The sequence below is a fragment of the Copidosoma floridanum genome, unplaced genomic scaffold, assembly GCF_036245765.1.
Source record: "Copidosoma floridanum isolate Cflo_tuat_1 unplaced genomic scaffold, Cflo_Japanese_pri ptg000006l, whole genome shotgun sequence".
In the NCBI taxonomy this organism is placed as follows: Eukaryota; Metazoa; Arthropoda; class Insecta; order Hymenoptera; family Encyrtidae; genus Copidosoma; species Copidosoma floridanum.
In genome coordinates, this window is record NW_028321883.1 from 16,724,382 (window position 1) to 16,745,348 (window position 20,967).

A 20,967-nucleotide genomic window follows, 5' to 3' on the forward strand; every position below is an offset into this window, starting at 1 on the left:
TCGAACTTTTGTTAATTTCACAATAACTCAGCACCTTTTTTTTTTTTTTTTTTGTAAAAAATAAAATATTCAACATTCGAGAAAATCGAGTGAAATTTTCCTTCCCGAGTCTCGCTTTGATGATTAAACAGCCTGTCTTTCCTTCATCTCACTCCCTCTTGGTGTTCTCTCTTTCATCCCCACCAGTACTTCTTTTTTACTGCACACGGCGTCAGAGTCTCGCGTCACGCATAAAATATCGACTATAGACCGGAAATGGAATACCTGACGACCGTACAACTATAATGTATCATATGTATACACGTATGAACAATTGATTTTTCATCAACAACTACGGTGACAACGTGAGTCACGCGCGTATGAATGGGTGTTGTTTCATTTGTGATGAGAGTATTCCTACGTACGTGGTTTTTTCTTTCTTTTTTTTTTTTTTTCTTTTTCTTTAACGCCTATGTATATCATACAGGCGAGGAAAATTACGTGACAATCGGCCAAGATGCCATAGCTTCAATTTCAACAACCTTCGTGTATTACACAGTAGAATCACACGCAGATGTGGAACTAAATGGAAAAGTCACTTGTTTCTTTTTGTTGTCCCTCATCCCCTTCGCGGATATAAAAGACCACATACCTATACAATTATGCGTTTTTACGGAAACAGATGATAATGAAAAATAAGTAAACGCCGAGTCGAGATAATACGCATGTGTACAAATAGTATGTATTGTATATGTACATGTATACACGCAAGGGGAGCTCGTGCAAGCACCTGTTTCTTCAACACACAGAAGGCACATACATGGGTGGTAGTTGCCATATATATACGTCTATCTTGGCATCGTCGGCGGAAATACATGGATTCCCGCCACTTTCCCTTTTCCCCCATCGATTTTTAGCCCATACCTACCTGCGCGCGTGCAATGCCAAATGAATTCTGACTTTATATATGAGGTTCGACGATGGACACGCGAATCCTCGTCTGTGATGTATAGGTAAACACGCGAGCCAACGTATCGCAAACATTCCACGGAGCACATTTTCACTTTTTTACCACAGGGTGTGTAGATAACGCAGTGGATGTTGCCAGTGTTGATGCGGATCCAAGGTCACCACACATAATATACAGGGGAGTGAATCTAAATTCCCAGTACTTAGTTACATTGACGCGGTGGTGCGATACTTGGCTATATACGCATAGAGCCGAGAGCTCCCATATGCGCGCAAAAAGCGTAGTCGACGATGGAAAATACAACAATACACACGGAGGGATGATTATTTTATTTTTATTTTTCGTTTCAACGAAACCTTCCTCGGGACCGTGTACGCCGGTTACGGAAGCATCCGGACGCCGTTGTATATATATACACGTGTGCATCGAGCGAGCCAAGGTATAGTGGGGGTGCCCGAAAAAAAGCAGCCCCCCCCCAAAACACAAAGGCCCTCTCACCCCCTCTGCCTTTCTCTCCTTATGGTACTTCGCCCTGCAGTGCACCCGCCTGCGTGCGCTTGTGTGTGTGTGTGTGTATCGCGACTTTCGGGCCATTAGCCACTTTGTACGTATAAGCGTGTGTGCGTGTACGCTTGTAGTTTCTATATTATATACGTGGCACCGAGGAAACCTCGATGTGCTACGCGGTGCGCGTCGTTTTGCACCGCTTGTTCCGAAAATCATCGGGGGCTAGCGGTTTCGGGACTCGACCCTCTAACTTTTTCCTTTTTCATTTTTTTTTTTTCGGCATGGGGTGCGCCCCGAGACTGGCCTTTTTTTTGTTTTATTTTCAATACCCCATCAGCGAAGCGAAAGAGCTTGCTCTGATGACTGAATTGGAAAAATTTAATGACTCCAACGGGGAAGTGCTGCGAGTATTTTCTTTTTTTTTTTTTTTTTTTCATGTTTGTTTTGCATAATTCATCGAGGGTTGCATTATCTTGAGTTTTGTAATCCAGGATCGGGAGGTGATGGGAGGTGTATAAAGTAAATTAGTACGAGGGTGCGTTCAAGCTATTGATGATAGGTAGCACCAACGTGGGGGTGAAATTTTGATGTACCTATTTAATCTTTTGGGGAATAACCAATAAATATGTATATGGTTCCAACAAAGATATTCCACACGACTGTAAGGAATGGATTTAAGATGTCTCAGGGATGTGTTTTGAAAATTTTTCATCTCTATTACCCAACAAATAAAGTAGCATGATAAATTTACCATTTGATCGATTGGCCCGTGTGTTTGAGGGCAAGAGAGTTAAATTAGACTAGACAAAATGACGTAAAGTCACTCGACAACAATTACAGACGACGGTAGGTCCACTGTTGCGTTAAGATCAAGGGTCAAGTTTTTAATGAGTTTTTACTCGTATTATGTGAGAGTGGATCGGAAAGGGGACGGTTGGAGAGGATAACATTCATTTCGTACTAAAAAACAAGCTGTTTGGAAAAAAAATCAAGAAATTCTTGAAAAATCGTGAGTTCTAATTCCTCATTAGCACATAACATGTTATATTTATGGCATCTGAACTTACTTTGATGAAAAAAATTTTACGTATACGTGTATGTATATTTTAAATGTAGATGCACCCAGTTTTATTGCATTTCATGTCAATGGTAAAATTTGGCCTTTTCCATGGATTAAAATAAATTTAAAAACAAAAAATCATACATACTTGGTAACTTTTTTTATAATTAATATTTTTTCTTATCAACATTTACGAAACAAATACTTATCATTCTTGTTATTTCATACTCAAAGTATTTTCTGTATTAGTTATTTGTACTTAATTTCAATAAAAGTGAGATCGGTTCGACCGAGTTATAAAAAAAGTTTCTTTTGAAGACTACGGGGCTAGGAGTAATCAATCCTTGTCTCAACATCAAAGGTAACCAAGTGCCACTCAATGATTTTTATTTTGTTAATTAAACTCTCGAATTAGTCTTCACAAGAAAATCTTAAAATCATAAAAGTTTCAAAACTAAATTTATGCTTTTTAGACGAGTGATCAGGAAAACAATAATTAGGGCATGAAAATATTGAGCTTTCTTCATCTCTAACACATTGACGATGTACATAGGGTTAGAGTAAGAATCAAAGCGTAAGATCAGTAGGTACCATTTTAATTAATTCTTTTTATCAGTTCTTTCGTTGTCCTCTTGAAGGAAAATTGGTTGGGGGGTTGGTTATGCTGTGGTTCCGAATAAAAGGCAATGCAGACTCCCTTGACAACAAAAGTTATGAGCATGAAAATATTTTCTCATGTTGGGCTCCAACGAGACATGGATGCTGGCGCAATCAAAGTGTCCATCGCGTACGGGATGAACTGCCGGACCGTTAGGCAATGCGCAACGTAATGTAAGCGTATAGCCAACACTTCACGCTTTTGACATATTTTCGTCGGCTAAAACTCACCCTCGGCACTTACAGCCATGAATATCCTCCAATTGGCGTTTGTACAAGTATACAATGAAAATGAAAAAATCCACCTTTTGGTAGAAAAAATTAATGACAAGCACCGTAATCTTGGAAATTCAATTTAGTTTTCAGTTTCCCATCCAATACGTATGAATGCACTATTTTTTTTCCGAATCAAAAAGTTCAGCAGTGGACTAAATGAAAAACCAATTTTCTTTCACCCCTCCCTTTTAGCCCCTGTAGACAACGTCGGAGAGTGGTTGAATGAAAAACAAACACATATGCAATCCAGCGAGATGACGCTTCATCAACAAAGGCATAAAGACCCGCGTCTCCAGTAGGATGTGTAAAAATAACGGATGACCTTGACAGTGAATCTCAAGGTTACGTCACCGTTTGGCTCCCTTGACGCGATCGGGATCAGATTATTTTTAGTTCTGTTCTTCGGTACGGAATTATTAGTGACGACAGACGTTTGTTTAATGTTCGTAGCCTTGGAAAGTACTCCCTAGAACCTACCCCCAAAAAACTGTCAAGGGCCATTTCATCATCATCGAACCGTACGATTAACTATATACACCCCAATAATAACATACGCAGACATCCCTTTAATTTCCGCAAATATACGCACAAAGACACGCAACAACCCTCGTACAGGCACCCTTACGTGGAGGGTGTGTTGCATGTACCAGTATTTCTTTCTCTCTCTCACTCAAAAAAAAAAAAAAAAAAAAAATTTCCGCGACGCAAATTTGCTGAATAGGTTTTGCCGGCGCGCAGAACACGGCGCGTAAACATAAGAAGAAAAATCGATAGGAACGAAAGCAAGAGTAGAGAGAGGGCTATAGACACAGACTCTCTGCCAGCCCCCCCGATCCTCCCCCTCCCTCGTGGCCTTCGTTTCGTTTTTTTTTCCCCCGCTCTCTGCGTGCGCGCATTCTTCCCTCCTACCCCTCCTCTACCCCCTTTTTTTTCTACTACGCTCGTGCTATATATATACACTCTCATATACGCGGCTGGCACCCGCACATGCTTGTATATGTGATATAAAAGACTGGATGTGCGTGCGCTTTGTCGGAGCCCAGGGCTTTTTTTTTTCTCCATCTCGTTCATTCAGTGGCGGGGCTCCGGCTCGCCTTCCTATATAATACGTACATACTTCACGTGTTTGCGGGATTTCAAGGTGATACCCCAGAGAACTGCTTTGGATCTTTTTTTCCCTTACTTCCGATCAGGCTTGCCTATTAGTGGGTATTTCTGCACTTTTTACTTTTCGATCGGGTATGTTTGAACTTCCTGCCTCGAATTTAATTTTTTTTTTTTTCCACAAATACTTATAGTGTAAACATCAAGTGGATGAAAAATTTTCATGATTACAATGCTTGAGTGATGATTTTACTAAATGTATCAAATTTGTGTCTGCAGAAACGTACATGGTATCAAAAATATGATGCTTAATTTTTTTTTTTTTAAGTAATTTTGTAGTCTTTACAAACTTACGTGCTAAGTTTTACATGTGAAACCCTCGTGTTAATTGTGGGAATTTATTTTTTTTAAGACAATCCATAATTTAAGTGCGATCATGTAAAGGAATAGCAAGTATTTTTTAAAACTTTTTTTTAATAAAAATATATGTTAGATAGTACATTGTATTAAGGATATTAATCTTACGAGTAACTTTACTTCTTTCTAACTTTCATAAAACAAAATATGGTGGTTTTTTTAGAGTGCAAACGTATTTTCTTTTCACTTTTCCCTGGACGGTCTTTGCACACGTGACAGTATAGCCTCTTTCTATTTACGTTTTATTCCTCACGATGCTTTCGTTTATTATTTGTCTCGATTGTTTTTAAGTTTTTCGTTAGAATAATTTACATTTATTCAATTAGAATAATTATAATTTACTTGAACATCTATGGAGGAAAGGACCTATACATATTCGAGGCAACACTAAAATAACAACTGTAGTTTAGTTCAGGGCATTTCATACACCCTTGATATGTATCACTTAAACGACTTAGATTTTAAAGAGTTAAGATCAGAAGAATGAATGAATTTTTGTAAACCAATGAAAATAGAAAAATTGCATTAATTAAGTTTATTTTTTTTAATGATTACAGTAATCCTGCGGGAACGAAGGTTTTCTTGAGCAATGTCCCGCCCCACGTCAAAGGCGAGGATATCCACAACATGTGTTTGAACTATGGAAACATCGTCAACATTGAAAAGGCGAATTCTCGTGATCCTTCATCGGGACAGGCCTTCATTGTTACGACAGATTCTCCGGATAGTGCACAGAGGTGAGTCTTACTTCTTTCTTTCGCGTCTCAAACGACCATCATCAATCAAAGACGTATACCTGAATAGTTGGATGTACCGTCACCGAATCTCAATTTTAAAACTGCAAAATTGTAATTTTTAAATTATTTTATTAAAAGTTAATTAACATCACGGCCACAATTGCCACTTTTATTTAAAGGTTAAAAGGAATTTTAACCAGTTACGTTTCGGGATTTCCGAATGGAGATTCGGCGACTGTACGAAAAAAAGATGAGCAAAAGCAATAAATCGGGGAATCCCCGATTTCTTTGGGTGAAGGGAAAAAGCCCCTGTAATTGCAAATAACGCAATGTAAAGCATAAAATGAAACAAATGGTCGTAACCTTGATTTTGCAGCATCGTCCAGAATCTGAACATGATAGAATACGAGGGCGCGTACCTAAAGGCGGACTTCCTCGCCGGGGACGGTCGCAGACGGCGCGGCCAACGCACCGGTATGGCAGCCCTGACGAGCATAGCCGGGTCGAACCGGCAGACCGATTTCCCGCTGAGGATTCTCGTGCAGTCGGACATGGTCGGGGCGATAATCGGCCGGCAAGGCTCGACGATCCGGCACATAACCCAGCAGACGCGGGCGCGCGTCGACGTGCACCGGAAGGACAACCTCGGCTCGCTCGAGAAGGCGATCACGATCTACGGGAACCCGGAGAACTGCACCAACGCGTGCCGGAAGATACTGGAGGTCATGCACGCCGAGGCGAGCAGCACAAACAAGGGGTCAGTTGTTGGCGGTGACGAGAACGGCACCACTGGTGCCGACGCTACTGCTCAACAGCAGCAACACCAGCAGGCGAGAGACGAAGAAGCCGGTAATACTAATGACAGGGTTGGCTCCTCTTGCAGCGAGATCACCTTGAAGATCCTCGCGCACAACAACCTCATCGGTCGCATTATCGGCAAGGGTGGCCAGACCATCAAGCGAATCATGTCTGACACTGACACTAAGATCACCGTCAGCAGTATCAATGACATAAGCAGCTTCAACCTCGAGCGCATCATCACGGTCAAGGGTACCATTGAGAACATGAGCAGGGCCGAGGCTCAGATCTCGCAAAAGCTTCGCCAGAGCTACGAGAACGACCTCCAAGCAATGGCTGTGAGTTTACCTCTTACTCTTACTTCTTCATGTCTTTCACGATAATGCACACACATATATATTATATATGTATATACATGTGTCTCATATTGGTATCATTGTTCAAGTAGTAATACCATTAAGGTGGCTCAGTACTGATGATGTCAACGATGCGACTGATACAGGAACTCAAAATAGATTTTTTAACGAATTTTTCGCAAGACTTTGACTTTTTTAATCTACTATGTAGTAGTAGTACAATTTGTGCTTCTAGAAATTTCATGGCATATATATTCCGCAATCTTTTGATTCAGTACTGAACTGCTTTACCAACCTGAATACGTTGACCTCGATATGCGATTTACTTTACCAGCGTTTCAAAGTAATTATCCACAAATTTTGAGCAGAGCACTATGCTAACGTTGCTCTACATTAAAAAATTAAGTAATATGCATGAGGAGTAGATCTCAGATGGAAGGTCGATATTACATCCATTCCCCCTAACATATTAATATTTCTCATTTTATTATTTTTTTTCAACTCATTTTGTAATGTATAACACGTAAAATCATTTGGTCCATCGTCAATTGAATACTTGTAATTGTATAGTGGATCGATAGATTCTACGACAATGATATATTTCGTGCAATTTAATTTTGACCATTCTCAAGTCCTGTCCTTAGGTATATGGATAACATGTTTTGTGAGTCTTACATTATGTTTTTTTATTTTCTTTTTTATCATTTCATACATCACTCCACCGTCCGGTTTTAATTTTATAGATAAGTTCAAGGTTTCTTTTTGTTTTGTTTACTAATTACTTTATCAAAAAACCTACGATGGTTTGAGCATCTGTCCAACGAAGACTTTTGCTTGTATCTAGTAGGAAGAGAAAAATAAAAGAGTTACTTGTGCCGATAGCTCACCTCGCTGCGAGCATCAGCCTCAGCTAACTCTTTGACATTTCGTTATTTGTTTCAATAATTGTTATAGTCTCCGAGAAAAATTTTTTTTTGTTTTACACAACTCATTTGTCCACTTGACATTGTTTTGAGTTGGCGCATTTTGTTTGGTCGTGTATATTGTCTTGCATGAAATTTACGTATTTTCATCGTTTACACACTAACAACACAAGGGACAAAAATATGTGGCTTGAATATGGTAAAAAGTAATGCAAAAACTGAAAATCAAGCGACATATTTTGGTCACTCAACGGCATCCTGTGCACCGTTTCATCATTATAGCGATTACAATGTTAAATACTTGGTTGGCGTTCTGAAAAAAAAAAGAAAAAAAAAAGAAAAAGAATGTACCAAACGACTAATTGGCCATTCGTTGTCCCCTCGTGTGCGCTTACAGCCTCAGAGCCTGATGTTCCCGGGCTTGCACCCAATGGCCATGATGTCGACTGCGAGCATGAATTATGGCAACCGGCAGCAGGCGCTCTTCAACACCAGCCACACGCCCTTTCCGTACACGGGCACCTTGCCCGCCCAGACCGGCCCAGCCAGCGAGACCCAGGAAACTGCCTTCCTCTACATACCCAACAGTAGCGTGGGCGCCATCATCGGCACCAAGGGCTCCCACATAAGGAACATCATTCGCTTCTCCGGGGCCATTGTCAAGATCGCGCAGCTCGAGTCCGAGAAGCCCGTCGATCCGAATTGCGAGAGGAAGGTCACCATTTCCGGTACAGCTGAGGCTCAATGGAAGGTGTGTATTGGCTTTTATCTCCCGAATGTTGCTGTACCACTTGGATTGTAGGATGGGTTGTTATGAGCTTTACTAAGCACCAAATGGGAAGCTTTTGAGTCATTGACCTTGAACACGTGGTGACCTGTCTTACCGATACTTGGGCATCTTATTATTGTGGATAAAACCATAAAAATCATAAAAACTGGGTTAAACTACAATGTAAACAAGATATTTTAGGCGGTTTTATCGTAAAAATACGTATATTCCTTACCAAGGGTGCAGTAAACGTCCAAATGTCACGAATAGCGCCTCACGGTAGGAAGAATACATAACCTCTGAACTAGCAATTTAATGGGAAAAAATGATAGTTGATTCTGTAAAAGAAAAAAACAAGTAGGCCAAATAAGTCTTTGGACCAACAAGATTTAGTAGCTTTATTTTTATTCATCCACAATGTACCATCTTATTTTTCCATCCAATCACTAGTTTGAAGGTTATATATTTCGTTGATTAGTCATTCCAAAATGATTTGCTAACAAGTTTGAGTAAAAGAATTAACTTTCATTAACTTGCAAAAACATAGATACTGCCGTTTATTTATTGTATTACTGGCACTTTATTGAAGATAATGAATTTGTGGATGTCGTTTTTACCTACAAATGGTAAAATACTACTTACCTGATGGTATGATGAAAAAGAGGAAAAAATGAGCTGGTAGCATTTATATACTCTCCTTTGTCCCATGGCTAGGTAGCGCAGTTAGTAGAGCATTCGATTCCAAAATTTTAGGCATCAAGGGTTCGAGTCTCGGCGTTGGTACTTTTTTCATGCATAAAAATATATTTCCTAAGAAACAAAGATTCTAAACATACCAGGCGATAGAACGGCACACGCGTCATGAGCCAATCACATAGGTTCAAAAAAGGGGGGTACTTCCATCGCCGCTAAGTGTTAGCTCCATGATTTTTCCCTCCGTGTAGTCACTTAAACCTGTTACATTTGGGCGAATTTCGTATCAAAGACTTTTGCTTGAAAATACAGGAAGAGCAAAATTAACGTGGCATCCGTGCTTGTCTAACCTAATGAAACTGTTACAACAAGTCCTGTTAGTTCACGTACATTTTTTTCCTTTTAAATAAAATTTTCTTCGTTAAAACGGTACTATTTTTTTGAGATCAATTGATTTAGTCACACCCTAATGACCAATTGATAAATTGAAACACAAGAGAAAAAAAATTCCAACAATTGTTTACCTTGCATCGACAGGCCCAATACCTGATCTACGAGAAGATGCGTGAGGAGGGTTTTGTGGTTGGAAACGAGGACGTGAGGTTGACCGTGGAAATCCACGTGCCATCGGCCCAAGTCGGCCGGATCATCGGCAAAGGCGGACAAAACGTTCGCGAGCTCCAGCGCGTCACTGGTAGTGTCATCAAGCTGTCCGAACAGCAGTCGAGCCCACCCGCCGAGGGTGACGAGACCACGGTCCACATCATCGGGCCATTCTTCTCTGTTCAGGTAAGCGGTCATTTTTTGCTTCCTCTTAGAATACTTACTACCCCAAAAAAAGATTAATATTATGGATGTTTTTCATTGACAAATATTACCATTACGATTGGGGTTGTACGAGCTTTAGCGTGAAAATTTTACCTTGATAATTGTACAATTACCGGTAATTATTATTTTTAAATAATTAATCGCAGTAATGTTTACCTTGAAACCAATATTGACCATTTAATAGTGAAACTCCACGATTCCTACAAGTTATAAGCACACAACTAGAACATAGATGGATTGATCGTAATATTATTTTATCAAACAGTTAAATTTCACTATTTGAAGGGAGTATGTGCACTATTTTAATATTATTTTGTGTACTTGTAACTTTGAAATTGAAAGAGTAGAGCTATGGTATTTTTTACCCCTTAAAAAAAAAAAAGAAACGTTTAAGTACTCTGAACATACTAAAATAAATTCTAATGTAGTCTCGAAAAATTTGTTTCTTTCTTCAAATTACCCACGAAACTGCTGAATAATTTTATCTTGTAAATTTTGATGATAATTGCACAATACTCTGGTAAAAAATTCGAGAATACCGTTCACCGTCTCTTCAATGGTGCGAAAAATCATGACGATTTCAATTAAAAACAACCATAAGTTATCAAACTTATCTCAGGCACTCGAATCGCTTAGAAAACTCGCTCAAGCTCGCAAAGCACTGCAGTTTCAACGAGATTCACTAATGTTTGCCCTTTGCCCTCCAACAGTCGGCCCAGCGGCGCATCCGCGCGATGGTCACCCTGCCACCGTCGAGCGTCATCCCCCCGGTAACCGGCGCCCGAAGCCGCAACGTCAGCCAAGAGGGTGGCGTTCGCTCGCGACGCGACGGCAGTGCCACGTCCCTGCCAGGCGGCGCAATGACACCCCAACAGCAGCACCAGCAGCAACAACACCAGCAACAATCGAGCCAATCCTCGCCGTCGTCCCAGGCGTCGTCCGGACAGGCTCAGCAACAACAGCAGCCCCAACAGTAGAACACAATTCCCTACCGCGCCGGTGGTAGTCACACGGGGGCTGCTCGGAGTAAAATGCACAACCGCGGCGTGCCACCCTTCCAACTGAATCGCGATTACGATGACCATGATACATATAAATTCACATAAGTATGTACATGTGAGAACGTGCGCTTTTACGCGTGTACACGTGGGGTGAGATGGCCACGGAGAGCAAGAGCGTGTGGATGTGCACGTGAAAATCCAGCCAAGGAAGAGGAAAAAAAGAAAGAAAAAAAAAACGAAGCAGATTCGAGCGTTTTGTGTTAAGATTATAAATATATATATAAATAGATATATATTAGCTGCTCGGTGCGGTTGAGGTGTATGTGTTATTAATTATTGCGAGAGAGTAAACGAACCGCAGGAGGGTTTTCTCGAAGCGTCGTGACTCTCGCTCTCCGGCGGGACCACGGGATGGTCCCCATTACCTCGTCACATTGCGACGCGTGTTGTCGGACTACTACTACTACTATTATTATATTATTAATTATTAACTATTATTATTATTATTACTGAGTTATTATGTTTATTATTATTATTTTTTGAGTTGCTGGACAAGACACAATGGATATTATGTCTTGAAGTTATTATTATATTAATAATGAGGAAGAGACTTGTTGAAAGTGTGCGTTTCCTCATTTTGTTTTCGCGCTTTGGCCGAGGAACAGATTTACAGAATGTTTAATTCAAGAAGAATATGAAGATGATGATGAAGAACAAGATTTTTTTCCTTTTTTTAAATAAAAACGCGATCGTGTGAAGATATAATTATGCATGTTGATGATGGTGATGGTGAAAGGAGATTACGTAATATACAGTACAGAATTGATTCTATTGTTGAAGATTTTTTTTTTCCTTTATGAAATAGAATCAGACAAAAAAAAATGCTTGAAAAAAAGACAAAAAAAAATAAATAAAATTAATTGAAATAAAACTAAGATTACACGAAATACAGAGAAACAAATGGCATTAATGATTAATTTTAAGCAGATTTAGCAAAAATTGCTGAATACAATAATGAAGTTATGCGATTTTTACAAAGCAAAAGTATACAACTCTAGATAAACCATTGCGTTTCTACGTTCATAAAAAAGCAACATGGAAGAAGAAGAAAAAGAAGATGGAGAGAAGAAACAAACCTCATGCTGCTGCTATCACTATTGTGTGCTAATAATAAAAAGTTGCGTGCCACTTTTTTCGAGGGCAACAATACAATTTATACAATTTATAAATCACATCGATACACAAGCAAACTCGAATAGTGTTGCGAAAAAAAAAAAAAAAATAAATAAAAACTGTGCAAAAAATCGATAAAACGAGAAACATATGTTGAAAACTGCCAATCTATTACCGCCATCAGTTTAAGCACGTTTGTATAGATGTTTAATGATTTCATGCATACGAAACATAAACAATGGAAATAAAATAACGAATCCAGAGTAAAATAAATAATCGTGTAGGCGAAAATTGAGAAAAAAAATTTTTTTATAAAATTAATAAGCAGAAGCGGAGCATCACTTCGGCTCGTTTTGACACTGAAAACAAACAAACAACCCTCGAGGAATAAAATTCACAATTCATTGAATCCAGGAGCTGAACAAAAGACAATGAATGAAAAAGAAAAGAAAAAAAAAAAAAAAACCCAAAATCATAGAGAGAAAAATACCGCATGCCACATTTTTCCGAATAACATTTAGAGAAGAATCACATCGTCCGTACACACACCATCATCGGTAGAGGACCAAGTTGAATGGAAAGGGAAGAAGAACGAGAGCGAAAAAAAAGGAGGTGCGAGACACTGGGTGTACGGAGTGGCGTGGCCCCGAAGATTATTGTAGCCGGACGCTGCGCTGGCGCGCACGGAATTAAAATATGGGGCGCGCGTGTCTGTATGCCCACCATCTGCATTGTTCAGCCCCCGTAATACCAAAGAAGCGGTTGTACAGATAAAAGTGTCTTTTTTTTTTCTTTTTTTTTTTTTAATTATTTTCGTTAACTAGTGAAGTTCCTTGCGAGTAGGCGCGGAAGTGGATTATAAAAATGTGTTGTTAAAATGAGTGAGTTTTGGAAAGAAAAAAAAAAAAAGTGAATCGATAAAAGACTTTTGTGAATCGAGTCTCTTGTGTTGTCTCGATTATTTCTCGAAAAAGAAAAAAAAAGGGTTTTATGAAGACGAGAAATGTGTAATAAAATGAACGATAAACAAAAGACATTTGAAAATGGATTCGAATTTATTATTTAGATTTATTGATCCCGGGTCAGCGACTCGAGCGCGATTTTTTTTTTTTTTAATCTACTATATAATATATATACGATATGCGAGCGTAAAAATGCATAAGTGTGCCTGTAAGGAAAAACAAAAAATGTGCGTGAGCAATTAATGAAAGGTAGTTAAAGTAAGGGTTTTTTTGGCGCAATAGAGAGAGGCGCGAAGGTTGAAAATTGATAACAAACAAAAAAATGGTAACGATTAACGAGACCAAAACATCAACAACCGCACACAGACACAAGTAATAGAAGGAAACTTCGAGGATACTCAGTTTTCATTCCAACTTTGATCATATGAATTATGGTAACTGTACAAAACTGCTGCTACTACCACTACTACGATACTTGAACTAAAATACGAATAAGCCATTACACAGCTAGGTTATTCATACTGTACACACGTGCATATATATACATACACAGAGGGAGATGAGTTGGGCCCATCGGTAATTTAAGGTAATCATTACCTCTAGTAATATTACTTTCAAGAACCGATGGAGACTCGGACTCGAGTAACCTCCCGAAGTACCAAATTTTTGGCATTGCCTCGGACAAAAAAAAACAACACCCCCGAAACCTCGGCCCAAAAACTCCCCCGGGTTGTTTTTTCACGGGAAACCAGCCAATTTCTCCCTCCACGGCTGAAAATACGGTTCGAACGATTCACCTCACCGATAAAAACAATTATAGTCTTTGTCAAGACAGCACGCGCCTCCCCGAGGACGCGATTACCCCGGAAAAAAAAAAAGAAAAAAAAAAAGAAATGATCGACTTCGCGGCACCTCGATTTGCATTTAAGTACAAATTGATATACCGTTTTAAAGATACACGGGATGTAGATTAAAGATTTACAAAGTATATAGTTCGTAGACGTCGATGTACAAAGAACGACAAAGGAAGGACACGGAAGTAAAAACGGAGGGAGCGCGAGAGGGACGACGAGGCCCGGCAAAGATTCATATTTATACAGAGATTTGCGTATGTAAGTATATATAATATAATATATATATATATATATGGGCAGCCTCCTCGTCTCTCGCTCCTCCGCTCTTTCTCTCTCGCGTGATGAAAAGTACAATCGTGGGTACATTTGTGTAGGTTTGGAGGAAATCGATCAATTGAACAAATTAAAAATACGTCAAGACAGAGATAGTAGCAAAAAGAGGGGGAGAGAGAGATATATGTGTAAGCGTGTATAAGTTTATTTTTGATACATTGTTAGTGGGGAAAGATCTGAGTGTTTAGCGTATGATGTTTCATTTCGTGTCGTGATTTTGTTTTAAATTTCGTTAAATATTTTTTTTTTTTTTTTTTTAACATGTAGTAATTTAATAAATTTTTATAGAAACAGACATGAGAGAAAAAGAAACGTGGTAGATGTGATTAAAAGAAGGACCGGGCGCGCGATGGGTGTTTTTGTGCGACGGCTGTGCTTACGAATTAAGTATGTGCGCGAGTGTTGCTGATATCATGATGGTTATTCTTTTCACGACGAGTCATAAGTGCGAGGGAGAGAGAGAGAACAATTGACTTTCGTTTGTGAATTTTTTTTTTTTTTTTTTTTTTTTTCGAACGAGTCAGGTGTAAAATCGGATGTAATATTTATATTATTACTATTTATATGCATTGTGGCGGGCCACGAGGTCGCTGACGAGCGTGCCCACCCGTATTTATTACGCCTGTATATTTATCTTCGATCCTTTTCCTATTCGTACCAGTTGAAAATATGTGTATATAATTTTTTTTTTTTTTTTTTTTTTTTTACTTAACTAATATAATCTTATTTAACATCGACGTTATCGCGTGTGTGCGTTTTCGTCTCCGGCCTCTGCTTGTCGAGTTTACATTTGTGTATTGAGTGTGAATATTTAAGGAAACAAAGAGAGAGAGTTTTAAGTCGGAAAATGAGGATGACTTGCCAGAATACTCGAGGAAGGAAAGACAAACAAAATGCGGCATTAATAGAAGCCTTGATACCATATAACGCATAAGTGCCAATCGATGAAAAGAAGAAAAAAATTTGCAGGACATAAATTTTTTAAAGTACCATTTAAACACGTATATATCTATATAAATATTTCAAGAGATCAGTATGACACCCCGTATACACGCTGTATCACAAATTTACATTACCATAGGTGGGGAAAAAAAAAATTTTTAGCCAGTAAATAACTAATAGTGCGTATCACAGGTGCTTCTTTTGTATAAACTCAACTTAAATTTCTAGCCTAATTCGTTTCTTATCCGAAGGAAAAATTAATCATAATTCCTCATTTTTTAATACTTTGTATTGGATATTTGTATTTTTTGACACTTAAAACTGTATTTCAGAAATAACTTTCTGGATGGTTCTTTTCCATTTTTAAAATTGAAAATTTTTTAAATTGAATTAAAAGAGTTTATACATTGGAACTTTACAGGAATATTTTATTATAATATTTTACAATATGTATACCGAACCAATGAAGGGCATTCTTGTTTGACGCTAAGCGCTTAATAGTCTGTAAGTTAGAACCAGCTCAAACTAACCTCCAAAAACTACCCTACCCGCAATTACACATAGATATGAAAGGAAATGTTGACGTTATTTTTACGCGAGCAAACTTTTGTATAAACTATACCCACGCACAAAGGAGACTGATCAAAAAAGTGGCCAGAGACTAAAGAAACATAAGTACGAGATTTCATTTTCTTTCGCAGAGTTTGGATGAACATAAAACCAGTACTTTCCCTCTGAACAAAAAAGGGGAATCCCCGCTTTCTCTTTTCGGACCCGTGATTTGATTATTACATCTTGTACGAAAAAAAAAAAAAAAAATATATGTAACTAGCATCGATGAGAGAAAAAAAACAACCACGCGTACGCGTGGCACACTATTCCAACCAATAAACAAAAAAAAAAACAAAAAAAAACTAACGTGCTCGTTCGTTCGTCGCGTTCGACGATCTCTTTTTCCTCGAAAAAAAAAAAATAAAAGTAAAATCTCTACGAAGGAAAAAACCATCAGGTACTTTTGGAAGCCGGAGAAAAATTTTCGAGAGTCGACGCAAGCGACGTCAAGAAAACGATTGGATCGATCGACAAGCAAGAAGAGAATTCGCATTTCGTGTGTATGAACCGAAATTATTGTTCAGGCATATAAGAGATGATAAAAAAATAATAATTCCACTCGGTCCAGCTGGACGACGAAAAATTACTAAGTGTACAAATTAAAATTATAATAGAAAGAAAAGAAGAGAATTCGAAATTATCTAGATTTACGACGCGTGAATATCTAAAAAATAAAAATACAAAAATTAATAAAAAAATTATAAAAAAAAAATTCTACCTAATTAACATAGTATTTTTAAGAAAAAAGTAATTTGGGAATCTTTAAAGTTATAGATGATTTTAATAAGAGATGATTGTAAAATTGAAAGAGATTTTAATTGACGCGGTCGGGGATTTGCCGCTGTAAAAAGTAAATAAAAATGAGAAATGGTACAAACAGTTTAATTCTAAATTATGAATGTTGCTTGTATTAAAAAAAAAATAAAATAAAATAAGAGGAAAAGAAACTATGTGAATGACGTGCAACAGCTACGCAATTCGCGATAAACTCATCTATATCCGGTAAAAATATTAATATCAAAACAGCTTAAATTTGAGAGAAACCGGAAGTTTCACACGTTTAAAGCGGCAAAAAATCATGTAAAAGTATATAAATTATTTCTTCTAGATTACATCGTTAAACAGCACCGCATAAAATTTCAATGCACGTACACGAAAATAATATTTAAAAATAATAATGTCGCAGCAATCATCGCGGGGCAGACGGTATGAGAAAAAGCTTTTCTAAATCAACAATTAAAAATGGGTTTGACAGAGAAAGAAAATATTACTTCATGTCCCTACAATCTGTATTAATACATATGAAAAAATAATAATACGGTTACTATACTGTTAAGGAAAATTTAGGATTAGGAATGTAAAATTAAGAAAAGAGTCGAGTCGCAAGACCAGATGATTAATCGTTCAATTCTATTATTGTCACGGTAATCGGGAAATTTTATTTTCAAAGATTTGGACTTTTTTGTTGATAAACGAGTTTCCTTAGACAGCCTTTGGAAAAGCTACTGAGCGTAAAAAAGCAGTAAAATGACGATTTTTTTACCTTACATCAAAAATTTAATCGTAATTAAAATAGTAAGAGCTTGTACGCTTTGTATGTCTATAATTAGGCTATAAAAAAGCAAAAAGAGCCGCGACAGTAAAAGGAACATGTGTGACAAAAGCCTATTGACACAACTTCTTTCACTAGAGTCCAATCGTTTCCCGATGGTGAATAAACAATACCTTTTGAAAAAACGAAGTTGTCGCTCTCACTTCCAGTGGTGGAAGGAAAAAGAAAACTGGAGCTCGATTTTTTTCTATATTTTTCATTAAACAAAAAAAGAAAACTGTCTGTTCTAGAGAGTACATTGATGCAGAGATGTATTTTCCTACCCCTAGACGTGAAGGTTGTTTCAATGAAAAATCAAGTGGGCACGATAACAAGAAAAATTCTAAGAAATAAAATCTCATCTAAAACATTGTGAGAAAAAAAATACATGTAAAGCTTGGATGTTCAAAAAATAATAATAGTAATAATTGCATTATTAGAAAAGTTAAAACTTTAATCGAGGGATAGACGATGCAAAACAAGTAAGGAAAAAACATAAGTGTTATAGAGAAAAACGTATATATATATTTGTCTATACTTTGATGAGAAACAAGAATTTTTACAAATAATAGTAATAATAAAAAAAGCGTAAAAAAAGTAGAAGATATTTGCGTGCAGAGCCGCTGTACAATGCCGGCCTCCTCCCAATACTATTTTACGTATATGATAATAATGATAAAAAAATAAGATAAAGTGAGCAAAAAAAGATTTGTGTTAGCGAGACACACTCAGTTGCATGCATACTTATTATAAAGAAAAACTTGAAACCTAAGTAATAGTCGATAGCAGGGACGCGACTCCCGAATCTCTACGGGACGCTCCAAAAGTAAAATTTAAAAAAAAAACAACATAATCGTTTTTACTCATATATAATTGATTATTTAAGTTTTACTTACTACTATAATTTTCTCAATTTTTCGTTTTTTTTTCGATAATAACAGAAGTCCGCACCGCCGTTCGAAGAGGATACAACTCCCTTCGTTGCGCTTGCAATTTGCTTCGCACATATTTGTATATTTTTCATTATTAAAATATTTATTCATTTTTTTTCCTACTATCCTGGGACAAGTCTCTTGAGAAACATTAGGTAGAAACATTAGGATAAAAAAAATAATAGGCGATGATTAATTACGAGAAATAGTTTGTTAAAAATAGGAGCGCGGTGATGTCCCAGATCGTAAATAATAATTTTTTTTACCGATTTTACTCTTCCCTTAATTTAGTTAAACAATACATTATAATCACTTATTATTAAACCCTATAAATTTCTTCTACTATATAACCTAATCGCTATTTGTTTTTTTTTAAATTTAATTCTTTTTTCGGTAAAAAACTGATACTAACTCTATAATACTAATTTTCTTTTGTGTCTACGATGATGACAGCTGATTTGCTACTTCGAGAGATTTCAAGCATCTAACTTTAGATTGCTGTGGTTTTTTTTGTTTTCAATTCATCATATATTTACTTAGTACTTATTTCAAGCTTCTACCCTACTTTTTTCCGTGCCATTTTCTCCCCCCCATAAAATAATGCTTTCAACCCCTACCCCCTTTTTCACCTTACATTTTTGCAAATTCAATCATAAATTTTAAAGTGAATACTTTTTTTCTCTCGGAATTCCAAATTCACATTGTCGATAGTTTTGGAAACATCCTGGGTATAAAATCAATTTAAAAATTTATATTAGGTCGAAAAGAAAAAAGAGAGATTAAAAAAAAAGAATTAATTACTCTTTCAATTTTAGAATTTGTATGTTTCTTATTCTTGTCTTTCGATGTTTTCGATACAATGTTTCGATAATCATTTAAGATTGAACATTATTGTGAAAATATAAACTCTCTTTTTTTTGGCGTCCTTTACTTAAGATTACTAAAATTAAAAAAAGCGCATTGTGCACTATTGGAAAATTCTCGATGAAACTTAGAAAAAGCAAAAAAAAAACAAAAAAAACAAAAAAAAAAAAAAAACTTATGAGTTGCATACAGTGTTTCTTTTTTTTAGTGGATAATGTCTAAAGGTTTACTAAATGCATATTACATATATCAAATAATCATAATTAGGTACAAAAAGATAAACTGTCTAGGCACTAAGGCATTTAAACAAAATTATACCAATAGCAGGTGGCATCCCTCTGGACGAAAATTGTACACATCCGTAAATCAAAATTACGTATTATTTGACGTTAAACAAAAAATTACTGGATTGTAATGATAGATTCATAGAGGTTAAGAAGAATTGTTGAAAAAAAAAAACTTCAAGAGAAAGTATTTTTCGACAAATAAGGAAAAACTGTACCTTTTGGCCAGAAATCTGGAGGGATAGCTCTTGCTATGAAATACGTTTGATTTTAAAAATTAGTACTACAAAAACGTGAGGAATTGCCCAATGCTTTAAAAGAAAAGTGAAATAGGAAAGGCGTTACTGAATTTTAGAAAATTTTTGGATCAAAGTTTATACAAAAGAGAGAGAAAGAGTAGCGATCTAAAGCAAGGAAAAATGAAAGATGATGTTTAAGAATCGAGAAATCCTTACGTTGAAAAATTTCATGCATCATTTCACATTATTTCTTTCACTATTGTTCAGCATTAACTCAACAATCCAAAAAAAACTTTGAACGAAACGCCAAAAATCACACGTACATTGCATACGTACAATGCGCGATTGAAAAAAAAAAAAACGGATACCCTCCCTAAAATATCCCCCAAAATTTTACATACCTTGTATTTACACAACAACAAACAGACAAACAGAAAAACATTTCAAATTGTAAACATAAATATAGCAAGAGACTTTATACTTATAGAAACATAAACGCCACATATTCTCTAACTGGTTAAATGGAAAAAAACATTAATAACAATACATACCACAAAAAAATTATACAAAGTAATACTTGTAAATCACAAATGTTTATACTACAGAAGAGGGAAAAATGATTGAAAAGAAAGAAAGATGAAAATTACGGAAGTTAGAGAGAGCGAATGAATGTGAGTGAGTGAAAGAGAGATAATATATACATATATTATTGTGTCGTGTGTGTATGTTTTGCGGATATGTGATGCATGTAAGGGTGATAATTAATTAATATCGGGAATCAGACGTAAGTGAAACGTTAAAGGCATTAACAGTACCTTGGTAATAAAGAAATAAATAATGGATAATTGTAATTATTAAGAAGAAATACAAATAATAATAGTAATATTGACAGTCTTTCTTCTATACACCGTTAATTATATTACAGTTACAGCAAATCATAAGTGCAATAGTTGTTACAATAGAAACGGATCTTTCACATTATTGGTTGATTAATTAATTGTTTTGCAAATATAAACGAGAGAAATGATCATAACAATAATAATAATGACTGTAGTTACAGAAAATATGAAAAATATTAATTGTACTAGCAGATATTTTTTTTGTTT

At 36.7% G+C, this 20,967-nt stretch overlaps 1 protein-coding gene across 5 annotated transcripts in view; it reads left to right on the forward strand.

Moving 5' to 3' along the window:
* The window catches only part of Imp (IGF-II mRNA-binding protein), a 69,851-nt gene extending 56,571 nt beyond the window's left edge, over nt 1–13,280 (forward strand). For 4 of the 5 annotated variants that reach the window (XM_014353851.2, XM_014353853.2, XM_014353856.2 and 1 more), the window contains 5 exons: nt 5,528–5,707; nt 6,084–6,843; nt 8,182–8,535; nt 9,784–10,035; nt 10,785–13,280. In XM_014353851.2, coding sequence (XP_014209337.2) covers nt 5,528–5,707; nt 6,084–6,843; nt 8,182–8,535; nt 9,784–10,035; nt 10,785–11,051 — 1,813 coding nt within the window. In that variant the 3' untranslated portion in view covers nt 11,052–13,280. The remainder of the gene's footprint in view (nt 1–5,527; nt 5,708–6,083; nt 6,844–8,181; nt 8,536–9,783; nt 10,036–10,784) is intronic. The other variant, XM_014353854.2, reaches the window with a different exon arrangement.
* Nucleotides 13,281–20,967: the final 7,687 nt, after the last annotated feature.